Genomic DNA, 13,582 nt, shown 5'->3' with positions numbered 1-13,582 from the left:
TCACAATGTATGATTGTTTTAAATAATTTATTTGTATGTTACTGCTGCAAATAAGCATTTGAACACCTGTGAAAATCAATGTTAATATTTGGTACAGTAGCTTTTGTTTGCAATTACAGAGGTCAAACGTTTCCTGTAGTTTTTCAGCAGGTTTTCACACACTGCAGCAGGGATTTTGGTCCACTCCTCCATACAGATCTTCTCTAGATCTTTCAGGTTTGGAGTTTCAGCTCCCTCCAAAGATTTTCTATTGAGTTCAGGTCTGCAGACTGGCCAGGCCACTCCAGGACCTTGAAATGCTTCTTATGGAGCCCCTCCTTAGTTGCCCTGGCTGTGTGTTTGGGGTCATTGTCATGCTGGAAAACCCAGCCATGACCCATCTTCAATGCTCTTACTTAGGGAAGGAGGCTGTTTGCCAAAATCTCACAATACATGACCCCATCCATCCTCCCTTCAATACGGTGCAGTCGTCCTGTTCCCTTTGCAGAAGAGCACCCCCAGAGTATGTTTCCACCCCCATGCTTCACGGTTGGGATGGTTTTCTTGGGGTTGTTCTCATCCTCTATACATGGTAAGTGGAGTTGATTCCAAAAAGCTCTATTCTGGTCTCATCTGACCACATGACCTTCTCCCATGCCTCCTCTGGATCATCCAGATGCTCACTGGTGAACTTCAAACGGGCCTGGGCATGTGCTGGCTTGAGCAGGGGGACCTTGCTGCCCTGCAGGATTTTAAACCATAACAGCATCATGTGTTACTAATGTAATCTTTGTGACTGTGGTCCCAGCTCTCTTCAGGTCATTTACCAGGTCCTCCTGTCTAGTACTGAGCTTTCTCAGAATCATCCTTACCCCACAAATTGAGATCTTGCATGGAATCCCAGACCGAGGGAGATTGACAGTTGTCTTGTGTTTCTCCCACTTTCTAATAAATAATCATAAGTGTGATTGATTGAGTGTGTGAACAGGTGTCTTTAATACAGGTAACAAGTTCAAACAGGTGCAATTAATACAGGTAAAGAGTGCAGAATAAGAGGGCTTCTTAAAGAAAAATTAACAGGTCTGTGAGAGACAGAATTCTTGCTGGTTGGTAGGTGTTCAAATACTTATTTGCAGCAGTAACATACAAATAAATTATTTAAAAAAATCATACATTGTGATTTCCGGATTTTTTTTAGATTATGTCTCTCTCACAGTGGACATGCACCTAAGATGAAAATTTCAGACCCCTCCATGATTTCTAAGTGGGAGAACTTGCAAAACCGCAGGGTGTTCAAATACTTATTTTCCTCACTGTGTGTACGAGGTCTGTTAGAAAAGTAACAGACCTTTTTATTTTTTGCAAAAACTATATGGATTTGAATCATGTGTGATTGCATCAGCCAAGCTTGAACCTTTGTGCGCATGCGTGAGTTTTTTCACGCCTGTCGGTTGCGTCATTCGCCTGTGAGCACGCCTTGTGGGAGGAGTGGTCCAGCCCCCTCGTCGGATTTTCATTGTCAGGAAATTGGTTGATCGACTGCCACTTTGCTTCATCAAAAAATTTTTTAGAATGTGTGAGAGACAGCCAGGTGGAAACCATTTGGAAAATTCAGATGGCTTTCGGTGAAGATCTTATGGGGATCACACAGATTAAGGACAATTACAACTGGATTAAAGACCAACACGGAGGTGCTTTCGTCCCGCGCCATGAGCAGCTCCGCGGCGAATTTCTCCGCTCCTCTTTCCATTACAAAAACTCCTGTAACAGTGGAATGTGCCGAAAAAGTGCTATGTCCAGCTGTCTTGCCATTTCTCTGGTAGTCAGACGACGTCCCGGATCAACAAAGCGTTCACTTTGGAAATGATCTGGTCATTTGAGCCTGGCAATCGCTGCTCGGTGCGCGGCGTGCCATCCGCCGCTGTGGGCCGTTTTTAATCCAGTTGTAATTGTCCTTAATCTGTGTGATCCCCATAAGATCTTCACTGAAAGCCATCTGAATTTTCCAAATGATTTCCACTTGGCTGTCTCTCACACTTTCTGAAAAAATTTTGATGAAGCAAAGCGGCAGTCGATCAGCCAATTTCCTGACAATGAAAATCCGACGAGGGGGCTGGATCACTCCTCCCACAAGGCGTGCTCACAGGCGAATGACGCAACCGACAGGCGTGAAAAAACTCACGCATGCGCACGAAGGTTCAAGCTTGGCTGATGCAATCACACGATTCAAATCCATATAGTTTTTGCAAAAAATAAAAAGGTCCGTTACTTTTTTAAACAGACCTCGTATATATATTGAAAGTAATCCACAGGTGTATAGAATTAAAGCGGGCACCTCATTCTGTATGCAGAACGGCACCACGCGCAAAAGAGTGATTTTGCAGAAATAAACGGACGAACACAAAGTTAAAAGTGATCACAGTGTAAAAATGACTGTGTTTAAAGCCTGGGGAAAAATAAAGCCAGCAAGCCACGGATGGAAAGGAAGCCAGTTAGAAAGAGCACAGAGGTGGCTGTCCATGAAAGGACAACAGCAGCGCGCGCGCAAAAGAGCGATTTTGCAGAAATAAACGGACAAACAAAGTTTTGTGTGTTTAAAGCCGCTGAAGAAAAGCCAGTGAGCCGCAGAGCCAGCGAAGAGCACAGAGGCGGCTCTCCGGGAACCTGTGGTTCGGTTCTAGCTGGTCTGGTGCATTACAGGTGGACAGCAGCCTGGCGCACAGCACACAACTGTGGACCTGTGCTGGAGCATCTACAACCCCTGGCAAAAAATGATGGAATCACCGGCCTCGGAGGACGTTCATTCAGTTGTTTAATTTTGTAGAAAAAAAGCAGATCACAGACATGACACAAAACTAAAGTCATTTCAAATGGCAACTTTCTGCTTTAAGAAACACTATAAGAAATCAGGAAAAAAAAAATTGTGGCAGTCAGTAACGGTTACTTTTTTAGACCAAGCAGAGGGAAAAAATATGGACTCACTCAATTCTGAGGAATAAATTATGGAATCATGAAAAACAAAAGAACGCTCCAACACATCACTAGTATTTTGTTGCACTACCTCTGGCTTTTATAACAGCTTGCAGTCTCTGAGGCATGGACTTAATGAGTGACAAACAGTACTCTTCATCAATCTGGCTCCAACTTTCTCTGATTGCTGTTGCCAGATCAGCTTTGCAGGTTGAAGCCTTGTCATGGACCATTTTCTTCAACTTCCACCAACGATTTTCAATTGGATTAAGATCCGGACTATTTGCAGGCCATGACATTGACCCTATGTGTCTTCTTGCAAGGAATGTTTGCACAGTTTTTGCTCTATGGCAAGATGCATTATCATCTCGAAAAATGATTTCATCATCCCCAAACATCCTTTCAATTGATGGGATAAGAAAAGTGTCCAAAATATCAACGTAAACTTGTGCATTCATTGATGATGTAATGACAGCCATCTCCCCAGTGCCTTTACCTGACATGCAGCCCCATATCATCAATGACTGTGGAAATTTACATGTTCTCTTCAGGCAGTCATCTTTATAAATCTCATTGGAACAGCACCAAACAAAAGTTCCAGCATCATCACCTTGCCCAATGCAGATTCGAGATTAATCACTGAATATGACTTTCATCCAGTCATCCACAGTCCATGATTGCTTTTCCTTAGCCCATTGTAACCTTGTTTTTTTTCTGTTTAGGTGTTAATGATGGCTTTCGTTTAGCTTTTCTGTATGTAAATCCCATTTCCTTTAGGCGGTTTCTTACAGCTCGGTCACAGACGTCGACTCCAGTTTCCTCCCATTCGTTCCTCATTTGTTTTGTTGTGCATTTTCGATTTTTGAGACATATTACTTTAAGTTTTCTGTCTTGATGCTTTGATGTCTTCCTTGGTCTACCAGTATGTTTGCCTTTAACAACCTTCCCATGTTGTTTGTATTTGGTCCAGAGTTTAGACACAGCTGACTGTGAACCAACATCTTTTGCAACATTGCATGATGATTTACCCTCTTTTAAGAGTTTGATAATCCTCTCCTTTGTTTCAATTGACATCTCTCGTGTTGGAGCCATGATTCATGTCAGTCCACTTGGTGCAACAGCTCTCCAAGGTGTGATCACTCCTTTTTAGATGCAGACTAACGAGCAGATCTGATATGATGCAGGTGTTAGTTTTGGGGATGAAAATTTACAGGGTGATTCCATAATTTATTCCTAAGAATTGAGTGAGTCCATATTTTTTTCCTCTGCTTGGTCTAAAAAAGTAACCATTACTGACTGCCACAATTTTTTTTCCTGATTTCTTATAGTGTTTCTTAAAGCCAGAAAGTTGCCATTTGAAATGACTTCAGTTTTGTGTCATGTCTGTGATCTGCTTTTTTCTACAAAATTAAACAACTGAATGAACATCTTCTGGGGCCGGTGATTCCATAATTATTGCCAGGGGTTGTATTTTTGGACTGCGTTTAAAAAATGTGACATCTTTAAATGCTGCTGTGAATCTGTGAATTGAAAACCCACATTTTAAAGGGACTAGGTGTGGGAGGGCTGGAGGTTTGGACCAAACCCATGCCTAAATGTGCGCCAACATGGCGTTATGGCGATATCACGGCACTATGTGGCTTAGTGTGGCTGATGTGAGCCATTCGAGGCTCTAATGACCGGTCGGTCGTGGCTCACTAGAAGCTGGTAGGTGGCACATGTGGGGTACAGAGAGGCACATAGAGGCACCTTCATAGCGGATAAGTGACAGATGAAAACGTGGGTCATTCTTCGAATAATCGCTGACACACCCATACGTGGCTCATTATTCTTCCTTCATTATTCGGTGGGACCCAGGCTTTATTGTCCTGGGTGACTTCAACGAAGGTAACCTCTCCCATGAACTCCCCAAATTTAGACAGCTTATTAAGGGTCCGACCAAAGAGGACAGAATTCTGTAACACTGTTATATAACTATGAACAATGCTTGTCGTGCCGTGCCCCGCGCTGGTCTGGGCCACTCTGACCAGGCCATGGTCCACCTGATTCCTACCTACAGGCAGAAACTAAAACTCTGCAAACCTGCAGTGAGGACATCTAAACTGTGGAGCAGTGAGGCTGTGGAGGTTCTACAGGCATGTTTAGAAAAAAAATGAACTGGGATGTGTTGAAGACTACCACCAACAATCTGAATGAGTACACAGATGTGTGACTTCATATATCACCTTCTGTGAGGACTGCTGCATTCCATCACGAACCATGGTGAGGTATAACAATGACAAACCCTGGTTCAGTCCTAAACTCAGACTGTTGAGGCTGCAGGAGGAGGCTTTCAAGAGCGGGGACAAGGTCAGGTTTAAAGAGTCAAAGTACACGTTTGGGAAGGCGGTCAAGGAGCCTAAGCAGCTTTGTTTCTGTGTAGGCTCTCAGTTGTCCAGGTGGTTTCCATAGTAGAGAAGCTTGAATCTTCAACTGGACTGGGTTGCTTGACGCATCTCTACTAAGCCTAAGCAGCTGTACTCTGAGAAACTCCAACTTCAGTTCTCAGCCAGCGACTCCACTTCTGTCTGGAAAAGTCTCAGACAAAACTCCACCTACAAACCAAACCTCCCCCACTCTGCCAAGGACCCTCATTTAGCAAACCAATTATGAGTTTTACTGCAGATTTGAAAGACAATGGGACAGTCCTACTACCATCCACAATGACAACCACCAGCTCCAACCCACCAGCACCTCCAACCCCATCACCACCCAGCTCTCCATTCACGAGAGAGATGTCAACAGATTCTTCAAGAAACAGGACCCACGCGAAGCAGCCGTACCCGACTGTTTCCCCATCCATGTTGAAGAACTGTGCAGACCACCTGGCCCTGGTGTTCACAGACATCTTCAACACCTCACTGGAGACATACCAGGTGCCAGCATGCTTCAAAGCCTCCACCATCATCCCCATCTCCAAAAAACAAAGAACTTCAGGACTTAACGACTACAGACCTGTCGCCCAGACCTCTGGGGTAAAGAAGAACTTCAAGCGCCTTGTCCTTACACACCTTAATGCCATCTCTGACCCTGACCTGGATCCCCTGCAGTTTACCTACAGAGCCAACAGGTCGTTAGACGACGCTGTCAACACGGCCTTCCACCTCATCCTCCAGCATCTGGACTCCCCAGGAAGCTACGCCAGGATTCTGTTTGTGGAGTTCAGCTCTGCTTTCAATATGATCATCCCGGCCCTGCTGCAGGACAAACTCTCTCAACTTTGTGTCAGGATGCAAAAAAAAAAAATCACAAATAACTTCAGCTGAAATACAGGACTCTCTGACAAGAAGTGTAGTGGCTGTTTCAGGATGCACAATAAGGAGGCACTAGATGAAAAATGCGCTGCATGGTCGAGTCGCCAGAAGAAAACCATTATTACGCAAATGCCACAAAGTAACCTGCTTACAGTACGCCAAACAGCGCAGAGAACAAAGTGATTTGGAGAGATGAGACCAAAATTGACCTTTTCAGCTACAACCATAAACGTTACATTTGGAGAGGAATCAACAAGGTTTTACCATCTGAGAAATAAAGAGCCTCAAAAGACTCCAAGCTGTCACTGATGTTAAAGGGGGCAACACACGGTAAGAAGACCAAAGGCATGTAAACTTTTGATCAGGGTCATTTGGGTCATTTCTGTTGTCACTGTTGTTTAAAAGAGTAAATGCAGTTGTTTTGTGTTATCATTCATATTCTCTAAAAAATGGCCAAAGAAATCTAAAATTCTGCCAGAGTAAGTAAACTTATGAAGACAACTGTATGTAGTGTAGGGAGCAGTACTGTTACTGACCAGCAGGGACAGCGTCTGCAGCATGGTGATCTGAGCATTGACCAGGTAAGACAAGAAGTAGATGAAGGAGGAAACACCGAGCCAATAGCCAAAACAGGTTCCTATAGCCGTGCCCATCAGCGTGCCCTCCCTCTGTGCACAGGCACACACATACATGATTTCACCATCACAAAATATTAGACACATGCTGCTTCAGGCTTCCAGTTTAACATTTTGACTTACATGCATTTTTAGTTGTCCTAAAAAAAACAAGAATTTGACCTCTGTTGGACAGTATGTCTCATGTCCTCAGTCTGTTTGATACCTTCATATCTCCTCTGAGGCGCCATGATGCATACCGTTCTTTGCAGACAAAACACAGTTTTGATTTGATACTTACCATTTCCAATATGCAACACGAGCAGTCACCGCATATAAATGTGTAATGCCGTGTTCACACAGGGCACGACGTGCGCGACAGCAGCAGCGAGCAGCAGCCCCACAGCAGGGGGAGTGGAGTTTCTTTTTCTTTTTATTGTACGTGCATGCGCGCGCGAGCGAATCGTCCATGGAGATCATTTTACTTATTAACTACACAGATGTATAAAAAGCAAATGGTGACTGGTTTCTAAACACAATTATGACAGAGTTACTGGAGCGAGCAGCAGCCCTGCAGCAGGGGGAGCTGAGTTTTTTTCCTTTTCTTCTTTTACGTGCATGCGCGAGCAACTCATCTGTGGAGAATATTTTATTAATTAACTACACAGATGTATAATAAAACAAATGGTGACTGGTTTCTAAACACAATTATGACAGAGTTTTTTGGGGAGAACAGCGAGCTGCAGCCCCACAGCAAGCAGCAGAGGTTTTTTTTTTTATATTTACATGTGCGCGCGTGAACGGGACAGGAGGTCCTCAAACCCTAACCTGCAGAGGCGGAAGGACCTCTGAAAGCAGCTGTCATCCAGATGCAGCTCCTGCAGCAAACAATGATACTCCCTGAACTGGGAACGTCTCATGACATTTGTCAGCTTTCCACAACAACTCGCTCCGTGTGATCAAGGTGTTAACTTGACTGACAACTGGAGCCGGCGAGCAGAATGGAAGCTCCTCCTATTTGATGACACACCGGGGCGAATTTAGCGACACACCGGGCGAAGGAGGCGCGTCCGTCGCCACGCGACCCCCGAGAATTTGTAGCGTCTGATCGTGCCCGGTGTGAACGCGGGATAATGCAACATTTTTCAACCAATCACGTAAGTTACTGATCCAAGCGCAGGGCAATGGCCCGCCCATCTGGGTGCAAGGTCGAGAGCAGGCGGAAGACGAGGGTAGAGCGCTGGGTGAGGGCACCTCGAAAGCTGTTGTAGCAACTCTGTTCAGTGAAGGCATCTTTTAATACAACATCTAAAACTGAAGTCCGTTTCCTGTCAGTCTTTGAGTCTTCTGAGTCTGTGTCCCACATTAAACTACCGGGAGGCAAGAAAAATCACCAACACCTCCATCAGTGGATAAGATGACACGAGCGGCACAACGTCCACATTAATTAAATTCAATTTATCCAACTAAACTGGAACCATAAATGACTTGAGGTGAAAACCGCTTTGTGTTCGATCAATCATCCACCTAATAATGATCAATGTCTACTTCTGTACTGCTGTGGCCTCCACTGTGTGCTATACACTATTTTGACCAGCAGATGTCAGTACAGGTTTAATGAGGCTTCAAGTACTGAAGCCCCCTGAAGTACTGAATAAGAAAATTAAATGACAAATTGTACTGATCCCATTTGGACAGATCACTGTCTCTTGGACAGTTTTTCTGTTTCTAATCAGGATAAAGTGGGACAAAGGAGGACTTTGTCTTCTTTAACAGTGATCAGTTATCAAGGATTGATCAGCATGTGCACATGGAACAGTCTGATGTCTTACGATGACGGTCTCAGATGTCTTCATGCCGTGGAGCAGAATGGCGACCATGGTGAACACCAGCATCAGGGGCCCGTACAACTCACCGGCGATCTTCTGCACAAAAAATGAGGACAGACCTGAGTGGACAGGAAAGAGCCTTGAGAGCGCACATCTGGTCCTGCTACATTCTAAACCCCTTCCCAAATCTGTACTCAGAGACCCCACCTGGTTCTGGCCTGGAGTAGGTTATCAGGAAGAAACACAGGCTCACAGTCAGATCAACCAGAGAAACTCAAAGTCTTCCAGCAGACTTTAAAAGGCCCGACATGATCCTGAGAGCTGGACTTTACAGAGTCTGAACTTTGATCTTTAATCTAGTTTAATGTCCAAAAATAAATCATTCTAAGTGATGTCAGACGACAGTCCAAAAAACAAACCTGAGGGAAGCTGACCAAGCGGACAGGGATCAGTGACTCGATCAGCCTGGATGGACACAAACAGGTCCCGGTTACAGTCAGCTGGTATCCATGGCAGGGAAAGGTGTCACTGTTCTTACCTGTTGCGGACCTGCAGCGGCTCCACGTCAAAGTACGGCCGTAGTATGTCTATATTGGCGTACAGGTTGAAGGCTCTGGACGCCTGACGTTTCCCCGCCTGCCACACCTGCATCCCCACAAAGGACATGTCACACCTGAGCAACACCAACAACTGCAACTTTGACAACGATGGACTTACCTCGTCGGCCACCTGCCGGCCCAGCTGTCCCTTCAACCCCTTCATGCCCAAGAACTCCCCATCGTCTTCCTCAGTGGCTGCCGCCTCTGCTGCCACCTCCTCTTCCTCCTTCATACGTTGGTGCATCTCCCCCATGTCCTCAAAGCTGGAGCCTGACGTATCATCCAAGTTCTCCATGTCAATGACGGCTGAGCCAGACCCCTGCACAAGAAACCCAAGTAATTATTATTATTATGTAATTGGTCAGGTCTGAAGCAGGATCTTTATAGCTACAGTCCAGATCACGTTTTCAGCTTTTTATTGCCATGGACACACTGAACACAAGTGTAAATATCAGCAGCACTCCTTTTCACACTACACTGATTTTTGCAAAGCACTGCATTCAGCTAATTGGAACATTCTCTGGGACATCCTAAGAACACGTGGGACCCCCAGGAGGCTTTTGGGCATCACAGCTCATACATACACACTGAGTGCTTTGCAGACTGGAGGCAGATCCTCTGAATTTTTCCCAGTGAACACTGGTGTTCCTCAGGGATGTGTTCTGGTTCCTATACTGTTCAGCACTTGCATAGACTGGGTGTTTGGTTGCATTGTGGGACCCAGTGGATCAGGTCTCTGTTGGTGAGGAAATGTTTACTGACAGGACTTTGGGGACACTGCTGTGACCTTTACAAGGTCAACAGTGGCCCGGAGTGCAACACTCAAGAAGCTGAGTGAGGAATCAGAGTGTCTGGGTTTGTGTCGCTATTGGATCCAGACTAAGATCCAGGCTTTCACTGACTTTGTGGACTCGGCTATTAGGAGTGTATCTGTATGTGCTGAAAGAATTGAACCTGTAGAGACAGTCACTCAGAATACAGTCATCTCACTGAAGCTTCCATCTAAAGGAGCTCTTGAAGTGAAGAACCAGCAGGGGTTCCCATCTGAAGACAAACATATTTCTACAGACTAGTCAGGCTAGTTAATGCTGGTTTTGCAGGCTAATACAACTTTCACCACACAACGGCATGAAGCTCGCTCTATAGTAGATGAAGGCACAAACCAGAAATGGCACAAAGTTCAGCCCCAGTGTCGTAAAAAGCCACAAACTGACAGTAGATGAACATAGACATTATAAAGAGGAGTAGATGCCGCATTGGTTGCTAAGGTTTAAGAAATGCGGCCGCCATCTTGGAGCGGTCACCATAGTGATTCTCTCACAAGGCACAGTGAAGGTTTGATTTTATAATCTTATTTTCTTTTTAATCTTTCTAACATAATATGTGTGAAATACCAAGTGTTCCAATACTTTTGGAGGGCACAGTATCCTAACCTTATGATGAGTGCAAAATGAGTGTGGTATTATTACTGTCACTTGCCCAGTTCCGGATCACTGCTGTAATTTTTGCACCACCGTGATATGGTACTACGAGGTCCCTAAGATAAGATGGGACCTGATTATTCAAAACCTTATAAGTAAGAAGAAGAATTTTAAATTCTATTCTAGAATTAACAGGAAGCCAATGAAGAGAGGCCAATATGGGTGAGATATGCTCTCTCCTTCTAGTCCCCGTCAGTACTCTAGCTGCAGCATTTTGAATTAACTGAAGGCTTTTTAGGGAACTTTTAGGACAACCTGATAATAATGAATTACAATAGTCCAGCCTAGAGGAAATAAATGCATGAATTAGTTTTTCAGCATCACTCTGAGACAAGACCTTTCTGATTTTAGAGATATTGCGTAAATGCAAAAAAGCAGTCCTACATATTTGTTTAATATGCGCTTTGAATGACATATCCTGATCAAAAATGACTCCAAGATTTCTCACAGTATTACTAGAGGTCAGGGTAATGCCATCCAGAGTAAGGATCTGGTTAGACACCATGTTTCTAAGATTTGTGGGGCCAAGTACAATAACTTCAGTTTTATCTGAGTTTAAAAGCAGGAAATTAGAGGTCATCCATGTCTTTATGTCTGTAAGACAATCCTGCAGTTTAGCTAATTGGTGTGTGTCCTCTGGCTTCATGGATAGATGAAGCTGGGTATCATCTGCGTAACAATGAAAATTTAAGCAATACCGTCTAATAATACTGCCTAAGGGAAGCATGTATAAAGTGAATAAAATTGGTCCTAGCACAGAACCTTGTGGAACTCCATAATTAACTTTAGTCTGTGAAGAAGATTCCCCATTTACATGAACAAATTGTAATCTATTAGACAAATATGATTCAAACCACCGCAGCGCAGTGCCTTTAATACCTATGGCATGCTGTAATCTCTGTAATAAAATTTTATGGTCAACAGTATCAAAAGCAGCACTGAGGTCTAACAGAACAAGCACAGAGATGAGTCCACTGTCCGAGGCCATAAGAAGATCATCCCGGTGTCTGCGGTGTGCGCGCTTTTTCTGACTCACTCATTCCTGCAAGTTTGAAAGTAACGATCTCTAAAACGTAGCAAAGGTGAGTTAGCCGTTCGGTGTTTTTGGTTCTAGAGTGGGAAAATACTTACTTACTTTGGTAGAAAATGTCAGTGTGTTATGTCTTGCTGTTTAATTGCTGTGCGCATTTATCTCTGACGCGAAAATCTGCCGGTTGTGGATCACTGAAGCAGCAGCCTCGTGTCAGTACTTGTGACCCATGTGTACTTTGGGGGTCATCTCAACATCACGAATGGGCATGAATGTGGGGGCTTTTACTTTTTAATTTGGGAGAAATCTCACCTCCACACTTCATTTTTTGCTCATAAAAACGTATAACAGCGCCTTTTGAAACTAAGTAAATTCTCATTTAATAAGTATAATTTCTATCATTTTGTGTCCAAAACACATTCTCTGGCACAGTGTGTATCATTCTGCATTAGAAGGGCTCCAGCCAGATGCCAGGAATGAACCCAAAGTGACACAGAGTGTCATGATCCAGAACCGGGCAAAGTGATCCATTACTGGTAAATGTCTGCGTCACACATAATGTGGCTTCACACTTTAAGTAGAAGGGCTACACCATCCAGACTTCTTCAGCTAGATAACATCCAAATACACAATACAACAATACACAATTAAAGGACATTCAGTTGCATTATGGCTCCGTGTTGCGGGACTTTAAAAAAGGTCTGTACTGTTTTGTTTAAGAATGTTTCATTTTCACTGTTGCTGCACTTTGTGTCAATTCCCAGTCATATTTTATATCATATTGATATGACAATATTGAGATATGATAATTTGGCCATACTGTAGGCAAAAAGGAAAAATGCTTAAAAAGAAGCTGAAAGGTTTTATCCTTGTTCATGTTCCACCGAAGCATTTACTCAAATAAATTTAAAAAAAACAAAGTCAGAAAGACCTAAATAGCACGGTGAGATGCTGTCATGTCCGCGACATATACATATTATCAGAATTTGTACAGACTAGTAAACGTTCGTTCTGCAGGCTAATCATCATATTGTAACTTTATATTATATTTATTTATGTTTCAAACAATGCTATTAGCCTGCTAGCTCACCTGAATGAGGTTGTCGTCAAAGCTTCCCCACGGTTCCGTGTGGGTGTTCCCGGAGGCTGCAGACATTTTCTCCGCGACAGCAGCAGCTTTATTCTTGTTAATTTTCCGTCTGACAAAACAAACGCTCAAAGAAATCGAATGTTTTCATCGAGTCTCGATCAGACCCGGAAGCACGCTGACGTGTTCCGCGTGAAGCCCCGCCCACTGTTCTCTGACGAGTTAAATCTTCAAAAGAAGACGTGAAATTTCTTCATGGCTGTAAAAGTGATGATTTGTGTAAAAAAAAAAAAAAAAATCTCTCTATTTCGTGTGTCCAAATATTTAGGGGTTGTGAAGACGGAGGGACAGTTTGTGAGAAACTTTGACGAAGTTTGAACTGAACTGTACAAGGCAGAGGGTTGAAGCTGTGGTTCAAACTCCAACACACGAGGTGGCGGTAGTGCCTGAATGCTGGTTATCACCCACCAGAAAATAAGAGGACGTTCGTAATCGTGATCATGGAAATATAGACCTGGAATGTTCGTGCGCGCCTCAATCTATTACCGTCACTAACCACAGGGCGGCGCCATTACTAAGGGTGGAGATGTGCAGATCATCAATAATAAACTGACCGCTTTTTTTGCACTATGTAGAGGCTTGTTTTAAAGCCATTTGAAAGCTCTTTCCAATGAACCTATGCATGTGTGGGTGGAAAAAA

General features: G+C 43.9%; 1 protein-coding gene across 1 annotated transcript in view; it reads right to left on the bottom strand.

Annotated features, from left to right (window-relative positions):
* yipf3 (Yip1 domain family, member 3) overlaps positions 1–13,079 on the bottom strand; it is a 77,691-nt gene extending 64,612 nt beyond the window's left edge. The window contains exons 1-6 of the mRNA XM_034185120.1: positions 12,886–13,079; positions 9,403–9,603; positions 9,224–9,330; positions 9,105–9,150; positions 8,689–8,781; positions 6,779–6,910 (exon numbers count right to left, since the gene is read on the bottom strand). Coding sequence (XP_034041011.1) covers positions 6,779–6,910; positions 8,689–8,781; positions 9,105–9,150; positions 9,224–9,330; positions 9,403–9,603; positions 12,886–12,951 — 645 coding nt within the window. The 5' untranslated portion in view covers positions 12,952–13,079. The remainder of the gene's footprint in view (positions 1–6,778; positions 6,911–8,688; positions 8,782–9,104; positions 9,151–9,223; positions 9,331–9,402; positions 9,604–12,885) is intronic.
* Between the last annotated feature and the right edge of the window lie 503 nt (positions 13,080–13,582).

Source organism: Thalassophryne amazonica, chromosome 13, assembly GCF_902500255.1.
Source record: "Thalassophryne amazonica chromosome 13, fThaAma1.1, whole genome shotgun sequence".
NCBI lineage: Eukaryota > Metazoa > Chordata > Actinopteri > Batrachoidiformes > Batrachoididae > Thalassophryne > Thalassophryne amazonica.
This window is presented reverse-complemented; position numbering and strand designations above follow the sequence as displayed.